Here is a 17,376-nt window from a genome sequence, read left to right as displayed (position 1 = left end):
AGGAAGATTCTCCTCTGATCCACCCAGCATGTGGCTGCTTCCCCAACATGTGACTAAACACATGAGTGACCCTCTCACATCTCCCTTTCAGGCCTATTTCTCTCAACCGATGGTCGCTGCAGCTGTCCTTGTCCACCTGGTGACCGATGGGACATATTATGGAGACCAAAAGCAAGAGACCATCAGTGTGCAGCTGCTTGATACCAAAGATCAGAGCCATGACCTAGGCAAGTGTGTTCTCCTGGGCTTGGCTTGCTCTTGGCACCTGCTTCCATGTCTAACTGTGGCAGTTGTGGAAATCAGCTTAGAATGACCCAGTTCTTGTCCCTCTCTCTTTCTTGCTTTCTAGCCATTTGGCACTCTGGTCACCTCAATCAAGTTGTGGCTATACCTTCAGAGAAACCTGGATCCAGGGGACCTGGCAGAAGAGGGTCAAAGGCACAGTCCTACCCCCTCAATCTCTCCCTTTTATCAGAGACGTTTAACTCCAGGTGCCCCATGTGGTTTCCCAAAAGGCCCTAGGAAAGAGATTGACTATGGGCAGTTTTCCCGTTGTCCATGTTAGCCCCAGAGACTGATAGAGAGACACCAGGAACTGCAGGTCACACAGCAAATAACGACTGAGTAGCCAGGTTTCAGAATTGTAACCCATTGCTGTTTACACCCTAGCCAGAAAGGCCTGTGAAACTCTTCACGTGGTGACTCATGTCCAGCACAGCCTCTAAGGAAGATCCCTGTGGGAGTAGGAATAAGGAGGTTTTATGCCAGGCACATAAGCTGGAGCAAGAGAGGCATCATGTCCCCCTGCTGAGAAGCCTTGGTGAAGACTTCCTGTACCTCCCTCTGCATGTACTTTCTTCCTTGGTGCAATCTCCTGTATCTTCCTCTGCCTGCCCGCATGGGCCAGGGATGGAAAAGGGCCTGACTTCAGTGCAGGTGGCCTTCACTGAAGGTTTGAACCCTGTAGCTACCACTCACTCACCACAAGAGCAGGAACAACTTTCCCCACTTCACTTAGAGCCTCATTTTCTCCCTGCGTACACTAAGGATATGATACTCACCTTGCTGAAGAGTGAGAGATCACTTGAAGTTACATCCTATAAGCCCTAGCACTAAGAACTCCCTGTTAGCACCAAGAAAAACCCATTGTACCCTCTCATGTTCAGTCCACCCTGGAGAGCTCTGGGTATCCACTCCAACCATTTGGAATTCCAGACCAGCACTGGAGCCTGGACTTCAAAGCCGTGCCCACACCATTCCACAGAGAGTTCATTTCAAACACGCAAAAGAAACCAGCAGACAAGGGGTCATTTCAGGGTCACAGAAAAGCCAAGGGAGCAGGGGAGATTTTCTTTTTGTTTTGTCTTTGTTTATTTGTTCAGTTAGTTTTAAAGGCAAGGGGGAACATATTAATAAGAAAAAGAAAGAAAACCCCCTCTGGACATAGCTGGATTCCTGGGAAATTTCCCTCAGTGAGAAGTAAATATTTTCATAGTTGCCCTGGCATTGTAGAGGGCTCTGAGGAGAGGCTGCTCAGCAGAGTTGGGAGAAGTGTGCTTGTATATACACTCCTTGGGGCCTGCTACTGGTGCCTGAGACTTCTGCACTGTGTCCCTCCCAGTGGTACTCTCTTGTCCTCAGCATCTCTGCATCCCCACATCTCTGCATTCCTGCATCCCTGCATCCATGAATCCCTGAAAAGGCTTCCCAGGTCCAGGAGAGTGGAATAGAGGAAGGGCACCTGCTGTATGCATAAGAGAGAACTCCTCCATCATAGCAAGGCTGCCAAGAAATGGTCAGGATGATATTACTTTCAGCTGTGGAAGTGAACTTGAAAGAGCTTCCTGGGAGTCTCATGTTTAGGAAGTGGCTAGACCAGCACTTGAACCCAGCTTCACCATCCACCAAAGCCAAATTCTATTTTGCCAACTCCATCCCCTCCCATCCTTCGCTTCCCTCTCCCTCTTGACATATCTTTCCTCCCTGCCCCTCTTTCTTCCTTTTTGAAACCTGGGGACCTGCTTTCTCCTCATGCTGGCACTACAGAATATTGAGGGAGAATTTGGGGACATTGGGACATTGACATTGTTGCACGGGGTTCTGAGAAATAGTTTTTTTTTTTTTATAGAGTCTGGAGATCCTGGTATAAAATGCCCTCTTGTAGTGAAATATGGCAATGAGTGATGTTGAAGGAGTTCTTGCCGTAAAATGATTGCAACAGACTTTGGGAGAATTTTGAGTGAGGCATGCTTGGACTTTGCGCCACAGCTATGTTGAAAAGCCACCTCCTGCTAGTGCATCAGAGTCTCCTTTGCAGATTACACATAGAAGTTTTTACTAGTTTTTACTTCAGAGGGCTATTCCCAGATTTGCAGATTACTGATGACCGAGCCTTTTTTTTTTTTTTTTTTTTTTTTCTGGAAAGGCCTGTTCCTAGGAATTATTTCCAGAACTTTTATGATCAAGCAGGCAGACAGCCTGCAAACTAGCAGCTCAGACCATCAAGCCCTAAGAAGACAATGTGGGAGGGAACTGAGGACCAGGATGTTGTCTGAAGGGTGGCCATTTGGGGGAGGGAGAGGGGCCTTGGGTGCTAAGTGAAGGGAAAGCATCGGGGGCAGGGATGCAGGGGGATTGGAAAGATTTGGAACCAAGAAGAAAAGACAGACAAAGAAACTTTCAATCAAACTCGAAATCCCCACTGGCCGCCCAATGGCGCTTTTGTGAAGTGACATGAAAGGGTGTGGGGGCTTCGGGAAGGGCCGGTTGGGGAGGGCGTGACCGGCCTTGAGTAATGAGCCTGGCCCCTCGGCCCTCTGTCTCCCCTGACAGGCCTCCATGTCCTGAGCTGCAGGAACAATCCCCTGATTATCCCTGTGGTCCATGACCTCAGCCAGCCCTTCTACCACAGCCAGGCTGTCCGTGTGAGCTTCAGTTCACCGCTGGTCGCCATCTCGGGGGTGGCCCTCCGGTCCTTCGACAACTTTGACCCTGTCACCCTGAGCAGCTGCCAGAGAGGGGAGACCTACAGTCCTGCCGAGCAGAGGTAAGGATCCTGGGCCTGCTCCTTCTGCGCCATTTGTAGCCAAGAGGAGATAGTGTGACTCTGAAGCTGAGTGGCCATTGGTGTTTCTGTAAGAGGTCTGTGTGTTGCCCCTTTATTTGTCCTCAGCTTCTGGCCAGCTCTATCTGTAGGCTCGAGGGGCCCATGGGTCTCTGAATTCCTAGGGCGAGCAGGGGCAGCAGTGAGGTGTGTACAAAGAGTCCCTCTTTAACCTAGGTTGCAGCTACAGAGTTGCCACTAAAACTCAGGGAGACCTGGATATAGCAGTTTCCTTCCCTGGGCCTCAGCAAACCCATCTGAACAAAGACAGAGTAAGTGCATCAACTCTTTTACCTTTAAAATACTAGAATGTTCTGCTTCATAGGTGGCCCAGGCAGGAGACATAACCTTAAATCGAAAGAGATGGAGTGGGATTGGCATTTGCTTTATCTCACTGTGCCTTTAAGTGGTGGGTGAGACCTACCCCTGAGCTGCCCACAGTGGTCTGGGAGCCAACCTTTTTTTCTGCATAGCATCCCCCTATCAGTGGTTTTATTTGGCATCTATTAATGCACCTTATTTGGAGCTAAGAGGGGATGCTACATTCTGGTCAGAATATGAGCTTTGAGAATACTCTTTCCTGGTTTGAATCTCCATATTTTGACTTCTCCAATGTGTGGCCTTGGATGAGTCTCTTCTCTTTTCTGAGTCTCAGTTTTCTATTTTGGAACAAGTAGAACATGATGTGTACCTCCCAGGGTAGTAGTAAGGATTCATTGTTGCTCTGTGAATGAAAATGTTCCTCCAAACTGTTAAGAATCCTGCAAAGATAAAAAAAAATAGCAATAAAGATTTACAACAACTTTCTGATGATGACGGTGGTACCTCTCTGCACAGGTTTTCTGTGCAGTTCTTAAAAGTCAGAGGCGGAAGAAACCTCACAGATGATCTAAGAAATTCAACACATCCAAACTTTGGTGTTACCACCCAGCATGCCAGGGCTCAGACAAGGGAAGAACGGGTGCAGAGTTGCTCAGCATACATCCTTTGTTTAATAGGATCCAGAAGGAGAAAGCTGTCATGTTGGTAGGCTCCCCAGACCAAGGCCCACTGCAAGGCGATTCACCCCTGCCCTGTACACCTGGGGGCAAGAAGAGGAAAGGAGAAAGGGGGACCCCAGCCTTTCCCACGCCCCTGCTCCCACAGAGGACACAAAAGGTGGTTGCAAAATCTGCATTGTTCTGCACCCACTGTCTCCAGCTTGTGTTATGCAAAGTCTGTTGCAATCATTCCAAGGCAAGAACTCCTTCAATATCATTCATATTTTACTCTAAGAGGGCTTTTTATCCCGGGCTCTCTGGCCTCTATAAAAAATAAGTTAATTCTCAGAACCCAGGCAACAATGTAGATGGAAAATGCAAAACCATCAGACCTTTTCCACAACATTCCCATCCTTAGCCAGCCACCCAGACCATCCACAAGTTGACTGACTGTAGCTAGCATTGGCTTCTTTCTTAATTAACAGTTCCCATGCCCTCAGTAGCCAGTATGATGTGTTTGGCCTCTGAAACAAATTAATACATTTGCCTTTGTTGAGTTCTTGGGTTGCAGAGGAGGGACACTGAACTGGGGCAGAGCTTGCCTGCTCTCTGACTCATGACTGCAGACAAGCTGTTCTCCCTCTCTGCGCTTGATTCTCTTTCTGTACAAGGATGATGCTGTAGTGCATGTTCTCTCTGGTTCTTTCCAGTTTTGTCTATAGCTCTCAAGAAGCAGGGTATTATGGCACATGCTTAGTAATCTCAGCATTTGGGAGGCTGAGACAGGAGGATAGCGATTCACGGACAGCCTCAGCTACTTAGTGAGGACCTTTGCAACTCAATGAGACCTTGCTTCAAAATACAGAATGAAAAAAAAAATAGGGCTCTGGGTATAGCTCAGAGGTAGAATGCCACCCTGGGTTCCATCCCAAGTACCACAATTATATATATATTCTCCCAACACCCCCTTGCTCTGCCCCCTGGAAGCCATGCCCTCCTGCCCCATCAAGGTATGAGAGAAGAGGAATTTTCAGGGGTGGTTATCTGTGAGTTTCTGCCCAGTGGAAGTCTACATAAAAAGAGATGAGACTCAGCCTTGCAGCTTTAGCTGGCTGGTCTCTGAGTGTGGACCAGGCTGAGTGTAGAGGGCTGAAGCTCAGGACTGCAGGGCCTTCTCCCAATCCCTGGGTGTGAAAGGACAACAGCTGCTCCTGGGAACTTCAGAAGCGGGTATGAAACAGGCAAGATTCTTCAAGCATGCAAATGCATCAAACCAATTGAGGAGGAAACAAAAGAAAAATAAGTGACAACTGTACAAAGATCCAGGGTAGTCTTCATTCTCAAAATCACCAACGTAAATAGCATCTCTTTGAATAGCATGCATTTCAGCTGGTTATAGTGGGAACATCCCACTCTATTGTCAGCTGTTTCCAGGTAGTGAAAGGGGCTGTTCCTCTTTCTTTTCCTGTCCTACCCATATTCTTTCTTCTCCTCCCTCCCACTCCCCCTCTGTCTCTCCACCGGCTTCCTCCCCTCCCCCTCCCTCTTGTCCTCCTCATTTTCCTCCTCTTCTCCAGAGGGCAGTGTGAGACCCAGTGGGCTGCCATGGGAGAAGCTGGGCTATACCAAAATTAATGCAGATGGTGCATTCTGACCTATATTCGGGGTCCCTGGCCCCTGTGCAGTGCTTGGTATAAATTCAGAGGCCCAAGAAAATAGGATCAGGTTTCAAATGAGAGGTACAGTTGTGGAATTCTAGCCAAATCCCAGCTCCATGCTGAATTGTTGAAAGAGGGCAAGGTAGTGCATTGAGGTGGGGGTGGGGAGGGTAAAAGGCTTCCTCCATGAGAAAAACTCTGCATTGTCTGTAGGTCTGTCTCCCTTACACACACACACACACACACACACACACACACGCGCGCGCGTGCGCACACACACACACACACACACACACACACACACATACACAGCCTTTCCATACAAACAACCCTTGTGGTTCTAAACAGAAACTGAATAATTTATTATAAAATTCAGTAGGCCATGATTTAAGCAATAAGTTTCCTTCCTTCCTCTCTACCTCTTTCCTTCTTTCTTCCTACTTTTCTATGTATTTTCTGTCTTCTCTTTCATTCTCTGCCTCACACTCTTCCTGTGGTCTACCAGCTAGCCCACTCAGAAAGAGGTGGTGCAAAGAGAGACCTCACTTTCAAAAGATCATCTCATCTCAGGTAGGAAACATGGTATTTACATGTGAACTCTTTCCAGTCAGGGTAGACTTACTGAGGTTTTGGGGGCCCACAGGCAGGAAAACAGTGCATCTGGAGCCCTCAGTGCTAGGACCCCAGGTGCAGAAAACCCCATTTGATGACTATACAGGAATTCACACATGGGGTCAGGAAATAAGGGGCCACAGGGCTTCAAACTGCTGCCCACAGCCTCCTCTGAATTCCCCGACTCCCAAGGGATCAGAGTCTGTCTGTCACACACAGGTTGGTAATCACTGGTCAGGGGAACCCAGCTGCAGGTGGGGCTGCTGCACAAGAGCATCTGTGTGTTTTCGACTGCACGGGATTATTGCCCGACTCATTTTTGGAATACTCTTCAGTGCATACCTCCATCTGTGAGAGCTGAGTTCCCGGTTGTCATAGCTTAATATTATTATTTTATAGCACTGGGATGGAACCCAGAGGCATTCTACCTTTCAGCTACACCCCTCACCCTTTTTATTTTTTGTGCTTTTGAAACAGGAGATTGCTAGGTTGATGAGGGTCTCACTAAGCTGTTAAGATTGGCCTTCCACTTGTGATTCTCCTGTCTCAACCTCCCAAGTACTGATATTTTAAGCCTGTTCCAACATGCCTTTAAGATTATTAAAAGGCTATTTTTGTCTTCAATTTCAAAGAGCTCTGATATTATGTATGTCTATTTCTTTATCTTCCTACAACCATAGCACTGGACACCGGAGCCTCTTGTAGATTTTTCATCCCTGCATCCTCACTCCATAGGAAACCCAAGGGGAGTGAGGGTCCAACATCACTCTAAAGTTAGGGGCAGGACCGGCCCTCAAAACTGGTTCTCAGGGCTCCACTTCTCTTTCCTTTTTGCCAGAGATTTCAAGACTGGTGTCCTACTGGCCAGGTAGGGCCACAAGCAATTTCTGATGGACCCGTATTTGTTATTGTCTTTAATTAATTGCCAACACTAAAATTTTATAAGAGTTTCTATTAAAAAACAGAATTTTTCCTGGAACTCTTTAAAGAAGCCAGAAAATTCGAAAACACATGGCCCTTTGCTCCCACTAGGCAGCTTGGACTGGATCAGAGACAGAGACAGAGACAGAGATGTGCTGCTGTGGCAGCCGGGCATGCAGCAGCCCAGAGAGGCACACCCACCCCACCGCACTCACCTTGCCTTCCAGACATCCTCTCCCCAACCACAGCCTACATCGTGCCTCCATGCCAAGCCACAGGGCTGACTCTTCCCAGTGACCCCACAGTCGCTGCCTAGAGCAGGTTTCCCTTCACTAGCCAGTACAGAACATGGTATCTCTAGCTGTGTAACCCACTTGCCTCCGATTATCTCTGCTTACTCATGGCATGATGGTGGCTAAGCTGCCGGCCATAAGGGTTAGGTCATGGGTCAGAGGACAGGGGCAGGGAGCAGCCTATACCAGCCTTTTGGTCTCTGGCTTTATCTTGGTTCCAGTACTGCCCAGGTGTCCCATTAGGCCTGGGTAGTGTCCATTTCAGTTTATGGTAGGGATAGCTGTAACCTAAGGTTCTACCTCTATATGGAAATTTGTAATTTCTATATGGAAATTTGTAATATAGAGTTTGTAAGTAAATGCATGAAAAAAAGAGAAAAAATCTAAGAAGGAAAGAAATGTTATTGACATACCTGATTAGCTCTGTACCTGGGGAGGCTTCTAACTTAGCCTAGGTGTGAGAATTTGATGAATAAAATTACGAGCATTCTTTCTCCTCTGTCCAATTAACCACGTTTCTCCTTTTGGAGAAGTGTCTTAATTTTTTTCCTTCTTTTGTTATTTTTATTAACAGTCCATCACTGGTCTTAAATCCTTTTGTTTTGTTTTTCTTGTTTTTGTTTGTGCATTTCAGAAATGATGGGGATGTGTCAAGGAGTTGAGTAGGAATAATATTTACCATTTTTGCAGAGTGCGTTCACACAACCTTTTCCAACCAGCAGGATAGTAAAGAATAGAGTGACTTAGAGAGCAGGCTGGCAGATTTCCATCGGAATCCCACTCATGCTGACTGCCCTTGGGCAAGCAATTGAAAACTCTAGGTCCCAAGTGGGAATAATATCCCTTACTAAAGGATTTACTGTGTGGTGCAAATACAGTGACATATGTGAAACAGAGTGCCTGACACTTGACACATATTACCCCTTCTCCCCCCCCCCTTTTTTTTGGTACTAGGGTTTGAACCCAGGGACATTCTACCTTTTGAATTATACCCTCAGACCCTGCCTCCTTTTTTGAATCTGCTTAAACTGCTGAGGCTGTCCTCAAACTGAGATCCTCCAGTCTCAGCCTCTTAAGTACTGCAATTATAAGCATGCATCACCACCCCTAGCTTCTTTCCTCTTTTTCTTCTGTTTACAAGTCTTCGAGCCAGGTGCTGTTAGATATGCTGAAAGGCAGAGGTGTCTTACTCCTCAATGTGTATTCTGAATGTCATCGGTCCTAAGAAATGTCTCATGAAAATAGGGTATCAGAGTCTAGAAAATGATTTTCACCTTAGCCTTTCTGGATACTTTCAGTGTGTAGGAGACTATTCAAGGTTCTGAGTAGTACTGCAATAAAAAAGTTAATTGGATCAGGCGTGGTGGCCCACACTGGTAATCCCAGCATTCGGGAGGTTGTGACCGGAGGATCGCGGTTCACGGACAGCCTCAGCTACTTAGCGAGGCCCTCTGTAACTTAGTGAGACCCTGTTTCAAAATAAAGAATAAAAGCCAGGCGTGGTGGCGCACGCTTGTAATCCCTGGGCTTGGGAGGCAGAGAAAGGAGGATCGCGCAGATTCGAAGCCAGCTGCGCTGGCTTAAAGACCCTGTTTCCAAAAATTAAAGAAAAGGTGTATTAATTTCGAGTCACCCCTCCATGCCAGCCTGGTGTGGAGCTGTATTTCTATTTTCTGTATTTCTATCTTTCTAATAAACTTTTTTAAGTCTTTAAAAGAAACAAAAAACAAAAAACAAAAATTAAAGAAAAGTATGAAATAGATCTGGGAGTGTAGCCCGGAAGTAGAAGGACTTCCAGGAACCCCAGTACCCCCCCCACACACACACAAATAATAATAATAATAATAATAATAATAATAATAATAATAAGAAGAAGAAGAAGAAGAAGAAGAAGAAGAAGAAGAAGAAAAAGAGGAAGAAGAAATACGGAAGGGTGTGTAACTCAGAGGTCGAATGCTCCTAGGTTCCATCCCAAGACCTGCCAAAAAAAAAGAAAGAAAGAAAGAAAGAAAGCTAATTTGCCTCGTTAATCCAATATCCCATGCTTACTGGACTTTGGAACCTTTTGGTCAGGTAATTCTGGAGACCAGGGAACAGTTTCTTCCCATAGTTGGGAGAGATAGAGAGAACACACCTTCTTAAGGAGCTTCACAGTTTTCAGAGCTTTTCTCATACCCTGACATTTTTATTCAACAAACATGCCATTCTCCATCCTGTTCTGGTGCTTTGCACTTGCTATTTGGTCTTCCCCAAGGTTCCCTCTGCCCCAGGCCTTGTGTGGTTGGTCCCTTAGTTTCATCCAGGCCTTAGTTCAGATATCCCTTCCTGTGGATCCTTCTATAAAAAGTGCCCTACCAGCCCCAAAATATTCACCCTTTGTAATAGTTCATTGTCCTTTCTGTATTTGAAATGCTCTCATTGATTACTCTGCTTAGCATGTGCTCTCCTTCCTTAAGTACTCAGGATGACAGGCACCTTATTTTTCCCCTCCAGGGGCATCTGGTACCCAGTGACATCCTCAGTCAAGGCTTATTGAGTAGGTGGAGAATAGATCACCCTGTTCAATTCTGAGGGAAACATCCTTGCATTACTTCCATTTTACAGATGAGGAAACTAAGGCTGGGGTGTTATATAAATTCCCAAAGTTGAACAACAAACAAATGGCAGAGCTAGGACTTGATAGGACTTGAGGTCAGATTTTTCCTGATCTATATGCCCTGTGATTTTTATTTCTTTTATTTTTGGTACTGGGGATTGAGCCAAAGGTCATTCTACATCTGAGATATAACCCTGGCCCTATTTTATTTTTTACTTGGAAACAAGATCTCGCTAAGTTGCCGAGGCTGGCTTTGAACTTGTGATCCTCCTGTCCCAGCCTCCCAAGTACTGGGATTACAGGTGTGTACCACCAAGCCTGGATTAATGTGTTATTTTGAAACAGGTCTCAATAAATTGTGGAGGTCCTTGCTAAGTTGCTGAGGCTGGCTTTGAACCTATGGATCCTCCTGTCTCAGCCTTCCAAGTCCTGACTGGGATTACAAGAATGCAACACCACATCCGGCATAAACCTTATGCTTTTTCATACTAGGAGAGAAAATATTTTAGTTTTTCATATTCCTATGAGGAAGAACTTGAGTGTGCAAAGAATAAGAGAGTGCTGCCTTTACCTTAATGGCCCACAAACTCAGTGAAGAAAGTCTTCTTTCCCTCTGGGTCCTCGGAGTGTGGGATCTCTAGCGCCTTCTAGGAGTGCAGAGCAAGAATGTCCAAACCATAAGGCACAGATCAGAAGAACAGCTTGGAAGCTGGTAGCTTACAGAGTAAATCTATTTAAATTGGAACCATGTGGCTTTTTCCCCCAGCGCTTACACAACGTGAACAGATGCATTGTTTGGTGTCAAAGCCCTTGTGTTGACTCCACGATTACAGCTTCTTCGAGGTCTCCACATGGTGCAGCACAGAGGCTGTCAGGAGTAAGGAGAAGGGCGGGGAAGGGAATAGTTCAACTAGTGTCACTCTATCCCTGTCGCCCTGCATGTCTGAAATCAGGTAGGCAGAGGGCACAAAGTCAGGTCGGGAGAAGCTGAGACCTAAAGCAATGCCCGCCCTTCACTGACTATTTAAGAAAGAGAATTTATATGTGTTTTGCCGTGGAAGCGCTTAGCTCCCCAGGCTTTCCCCTCCCTTTACTTCTCACTATCCTTTTGAGTAACGGGTAGAGTATGGGGATGAGTAACCGTGTCCCAGTGAAACCCTCACTGGGATATCCTGAATCCAGCACTGAGAAAAATTAAAAAGTACTTCTGAATCTGGTTTGGTCAAAATTTCTCCCAGTACTTTAGGTGAAACAGGAAAATAAAAGCTTTGGGTTCTCAATGCTAATCTAGCCATCTGTACATACTGTAGGCCAGGCACTGGGTTCGAAACAGAGAAGCAGCAATTAGAAAGAACACCCTGCCCCAAAAGCTCTCTGCATTTGGAATTAACATCTAAACCCCCTGTGAAATGCTTGGGAGCCTTTGCAAGGTGTTGCCCCCATTTGTTTCTTTCTACTTAGGCAGCATCTGTCTGCAAGGCATTTGAGTCCCAGTGCAAAGTGCACAACAGGATACAAGCATTATCTCTTCCCTCAAGGACATGCTAGTCCAGGACCATGGGGCTAGGTTAACAAGGAGGACTTTGGGGGTCGCACATGTGGGTGGGAATTTAGGCCACTTTTTAGCCTTGATGATCCTCAGTATTTCCAGTTGTAAAATGAATAAAACTTAGCTCCTAGAATTGATGATGGAGTAAGATCGTGTATATAAACAATCAATGAACGGTAACTAATGTTACTGAGTGTCATGCATAGCTTTAACATAAAAGCAGATCATTCATTCAAGCCCAGGGATTTCATATTGTTTCTGTTTGTCTCCTTAAAGATTGGCATTCATTCCAGTGCCTGGCATGTACCCAGGACCTGTGTTTTCAATGTATCCAGCATGAGGCAATTGTGTTAGAGAGGAAGCCTGCCCCAGTGCCTGCAAACAACTCACCTGGGGGGAAAGGGGAAACTTCCTATAGAAATTTACATATAGTTCAGACTTAAAGAATGGGCGGAATTCAGATTGGTAGAAAAGCAAGGATTGCAGTAAGAGCAAAATGCAAAGCATGGTCTCTGTATGACTTTACCAATGATTCGTAAGTAGCTTTACAATTATGAAACACTTCTACCTCCACCACTTCAATTGAATCACATGGCTCTTTGCGGTTGGCTGAATTTGAAGGTACACTGAAGCTCTTTGAGGCTAGGTGCGTGTCCGGAGTCACACAGCTATCTCTATAATAATTAATATGCATTGAGTCCTGAATATGTTACGGGAACTCTGCTATGTGTATCTCCTGAATTAACTGATTTATTTTTCTCCATGGCCCTTGGAGGTGGGTACTCTTATACAACATGAAGGGTCCTTCACTACAGTGCCTGGCAGACAGGAAGTAATACGTACTTGCTCTAATCCTAATCATCCCATTTCACAAATGGAAAACCTGAGGTTCTATAAGGTTTGAAATTTCATAACATTTAAAATTTTCAAGTGGTAGGATTTAAACCCTAGATCATCTGTCTCCATAACTTGTTCTCTTAATGGTAACCCTTAACCAAGGGCTCCAGGGTCTTCTTTACCTCAACCAGCATCCTTTTCATTCCTCAGACTCAACCACCTGAAATGTTGGCGACAGAGGCTCATTCTTGTTGTCCATCTGGGGGATATTGTCCTGTGAGGGCACCCCTTCTTACTCTCTCATTTCTTTTGTCCCCAGCTGTGTGCACTTTGCCTGTGAGGCCACTGACTGCCCAGAGCTGGCCGTGCAGAATGCTTCTCTCAATTGCTCCAGCAGTGACCGCTACCATGGTGCCCAGTGCACTGTGAGCTGCCAGAAGGGATACGTGCTCCAGATACAGCGGGATGATGAGCTTATCAAGACGCAGGTGGGTGTCGGAGCTGAGCACAGAGCCCTTCTCCACCCATGGAAGGCTGGTCAGCATGGGACATGTTTCCTGTACAATTCCCTGTGCTTAAAATATTGCTGCCACACAATATATATAGTAGATATCTCCTTCTTGCTCTCTCCATATATATACATGAATGAATGAATGAATGAATGAATGAATGAATGAAACATTGAACAAGTGGATCTGGCATCTATAAGAGAAGGGTTTTCCTACAGAATAGTTTTCCACACAACATACATTAATGTGCTTGTATACTTTGCAAATCTGCAAGATTGGGCTGAGCATTTTGGAATGAAACTCTTCTAATCAGAACTCAGCCATACCTGGATGGGATGCTTTAGAAAGAGTCCTCTGTCAATGGGATGCTCCTTCATTCATTCATCACAAAGCATGGGTTCACTAGAAATTAAATATAGTACCAGATCCTAGAGAAAAATAAGTGATTTAAGCCGGTGTGGTGACACATACTATAATTTCAGTACTTAGGAGGCTCAGACAGGAGAATCACACATTTACAACTAACCTCAGAAACATAGTGAGACCCTCTGCAACTGAGACCCTGATTCTACACACACACACACACACACACACACACACACACGTGATTAAGATAGAAAAAAAAATGTAATCAAATTGTTCTCAAGAAGCTTAGGGGCTAATGGGGGGAGAGAGGACAGACAGTTCATGAGTAATGACCTTCCAGTGTGACAATACTGTAAACAGAAGTGTAGGTTGTTGTGGAAATATGGGGCAATAAAAAGAAAGTTCTCTGGCAGAAATGACATGAGAGCTGAGAAACAGATAGACTGGCAAAGGGGTGCTTGCTGGGAAAAAGAAAATATATATCCCTGGCACAGCGGGAAGAGAATGTAAAAGCATGCTATAGATAGAGAAATTTTTCACCAAATCAAGAGGTGAAAGGGCCAAACAGGTGCTGCTGGTGCAGGGCCCTGTCAGAAAATTTGGGGTCCATCTTTAGGGCAACAGGGAGGTACTGGAGGACGTGATGAGGTCAGATCATGCTGGACACAGGCTCTCCTGGCTGCAGGGCATGGATTTGAGTGAGGTGGTAAAATGTGGCTTTGGCCAGATGTTGTCTCTGGGTCTCAGGTGGACAGACAATTCATGAGTAATGACCTCACAGCGTGACAGGACTGTAAATGAAAATGTAGGTTATTGCGGAAATAAGAAGCAATACAAGGAAAGTTCTCTGGAAGGAGTGACATGAGAGCTGAGAAACACATAGACAGGCAAAGACGTGCATGCTGAAAAAAATGAAACAACTGTTTCCAAATAAAATATAAAATAGGGCTGGGAGTATAGCTCAGAGATAGGAAGCCTCTGGGTTCCACCCCCAGTACCACCAAAAAAATAAAAGAAATCAAACAAGGGGAAGGGGAGTGGGCCATGGTCTTCCCAGCCCTAGCAGTTGAGGATTTCAGAGCATTGTCGCTAGACACCTCTTCGTCCAGGGCCCCTGCCAGGTGATGTTGCCTTCACACTGCAAGCACACGGGGCACATTCTTTGTTGTTGGGAACGCCTGTTTGTACAGAGCTTCTGGGCTTGCTTGTATTAGACACCTACTTCCGTGTGTCAGACATAGCAGGTCTGAACGCCTATGGAAACAATTAGGCTGTTTTGGCAGTGAGGGACCTCTTTTCCTTTGATGTGTGCTTAAGAGGGGAAAATGTCCTTTGCTTTTAAAATCTCAGATCGACATTTGGCATCCCCAAACCCCCGGGATTTGGCCGCTTCCTCCTTGAATGGAGGCCTCCGGGCTGCCAGGGACGGTCCTCCACTTGGCGCTACAGTCTGGCCTCACCCTTCCACCCACACCGCCCTACCATCTTCTAGCTGGGTTCACATCTCTGTCAAACCTTTCATTTGTTCCTAGACTTGTTTCTTCTTCATGAATTTCTTTCTTGATTAACGAAGCCATCAGATCTGAGACTAGGGGGTGGGATCCATTCATTTTGCCAATGGAAGAACTCACATACAGAACAGAACTTTCCCATGGTCTCAGAGCACTAAGGACAAACATCCAGGTCTCCTATATCCCTGGGCAATGCCTACCATGTACCAAGCACCTCAATACACTCCTGGTAACCTCCTCCAAGGACTTTCCAAGTCCTTCCAAGATTAACCTGTGGTTGATCAACCTCATTTAAACTTGTTTCAGAGTTTATTTTGTTAAAGAAATCACCATATCCTATGTGGTCTCTAAATCTCAAAACTCCCATCACTAAAATGTAAATAGTGATCTGGGAGACTCTATAGATAGCGTTTTTTTTTTTTTTTGGAAGGGGACACTGGGGATAGAATCCAGGGCCATTCTACCTCTGAGCTATACCCCCAGCTTTATTTTTTATTCTTTATCTTGAAACAGGGTCTCACTGAGTTGCCAAGGACCTTTCTAATTAGCTAAAACTGGTTACAAACCGGGGTCCTCCTGTCTCAGCCTCCCAAATTCTAGAATTACAAGTTTGTACCACCATGCCTGGCTATAGGTATTTTTGTGTGTATGGGGGTAGTTGTACTGGGGTTCCTGGAAACCCTTCTACCTCTGGGCTACACTCCCAGACCTATTTTATATTTTTTAAAATTTGGAAACAGCGTCTCTTAAGCTAGCAAGGCTGGCTTTGAACCAGCGCAATCCTCCTGTCTCTGTCTTGCCTCCCAAGCGGGGGGATTACAAGCGTGCGCCACCACGCCCGGCTATAGGTAGCTTTTTAAAAGCATATCCTTCACCAAGCATGGTGGCATATGTCTATAATCCCAGTATATGGGATCCTGAGACAGGAGAATTGCAAATTGAGACTAGCCTCAGCAACTTAGTGATATTCTGTTTCCAAATAAAAATAAAATATAAAATGACTAAGGGTTTCAAGTCCCATGTATCCGTTTTCCAGGTAAGTAATCTGGGGTTGATCAATTCTCTGAGCTTCAGTTTTTGCATCCTTAAGGGCAATCTCTAAAACACACAATGTACTTAAACATATCCAAGTCAACCACTAAGCCGAGCAAGGGAGGGAGGGACAGGGAGGGAATGGGGTGGGAATTGGGTAGGGGTTAAATCAGTGACGTGTACATGACTGTACACACAAGTTTTTTACCCCAATATGATATATGAATATAATGCACCAATAAAAATTTTAAAAAAAGGGAACTGAAATATCTAATTCATGTGGTTGTTGCAATGACAAAAAGGAGTTCAGTGTGAAGCGTTGATCTCCTTGTGCCTGAACAAGATTGAGCTGCCACCTGGGGAAGAAAGGTATTTGCCTGCATCCAGGGTCCTGTCTCCTGTCCCTCACAGTGCCCACTTCTGCCTTTCAGACGGGCCCCAGCGTCACAGTGACCTGCACCGAGGGCAAGTGGAACAAGCAGGTGGCCTGTGAGCCTGTGGACTGCGGCGTACCCGACCAGCATCATGTCTACGCCGCCTCTTTCTCCTGTCCTGAGGGCACCACCTTTGGCAGAAAGTGTTCCTTTCAATGCCGCCATCCTGCACAGCTGAAAGGTATCTGGGATCCTTTCCTCAGCTCTCCACACCCCCTTTGTCTGTGGGAAACCTCGAGACTGCTTCCAGGCCCGTTTTCTGGGTCTGAGACGCCAAAGGGGGCAGGAACAGGTTTTTCCCTGTGCTACCTGATTTCTTTCTACCAATTGTATTTACATGAACTGCCCCCCAACCCACCACCTCCAAGCTGTGGAGCTAAGAAAACCCACAGGGAAGCAAAGTCCCCTGCATGACTGCAAATCTTAAAAAGGAAAAAGAAAAGAAAGGCAGGGAGGGCAGAAAAGAGAGTTATAATTGGAACTGATGTAACTAGTTTGCCCTGAAAGGTTAAAGCCCAGTAAGCCCTATCGGGTAAGTGTTCTTAGCAGTTCCATTTCACAGAGGACAAAGTTGAGCCTCAAAGTTTGAAGGATTTGTCCAAGCTGTATTAGCAGTAGGGACTCTGCTGCAGCAAAATCTGTCTTTCTCAAATGTCAGGTTCTATTCTGTAACAAGGAGTGGCTAGGGAGAGAACAGCAGATATGGATAGGAAGCACCTGGCATCCTCCTGGACCGGGCACTAGGAGTATGGAATTTGGGGAGTCTGGTGTATTAGAGAAGGAACCACATTTTGGAAACTAGTGAGACACTGGCCTGGGTGTCCTGGAATGGCAGACCCAAAAGGGCCCTTAGAGCTCGAGAATAACTGGAAATCTTTGCCCAGCAAGAGGAAGGAAGGAACTTAAACAAAATGATAGAGCCCAGTTAGCAGTAATTTCAGGATGAATTATCTGGCTTTTCGTCAAGTATGTCAC

The 17,376-nt window shown here is 45.8% G+C and overlaps 1 protein-coding gene across 1 annotated transcript in view; it reads left to right on the top strand.

Annotated features, from left to right (window-relative positions):
• Window positions 1-17,376, top strand: part of PAPPA (pappalysin 1) — a gene marked incomplete at both ends in the record, with an annotated part of 247,503 nt that overhangs the window by 178,549 nt on the left and 51,578 nt on the right. The window contains 4 exons of the mRNA XM_080709626.1: window positions 92-233; window positions 2,833-3,046; window positions 12,869-13,037; window positions 16,399-16,582. Of these exons, the coding sequence (XP_080565752.1) occupies window positions 92-233; window positions 2,833-3,046; window positions 12,869-13,037; window positions 16,399-16,582 (709 nt within the window). The remainder of the gene's footprint in view (window positions 1-91; window positions 234-2,832; window positions 3,047-12,868; window positions 13,038-16,398; window positions 16,583-17,376) is intronic.

Source organism: Muscardinus avellanarius (assembly GCF_963383645.1).
Source record: "Muscardinus avellanarius genome assembly, chromosome: 13".
In the NCBI taxonomy this organism is placed as follows: domain Eukaryota; kingdom Metazoa; phylum Chordata; class Mammalia; order Rodentia; family Gliridae; genus Muscardinus; species Muscardinus avellanarius.
Note: the sequence above shows the minus strand (reverse complement) of the source record. Positions and strands in the feature narration are given on the sequence as shown.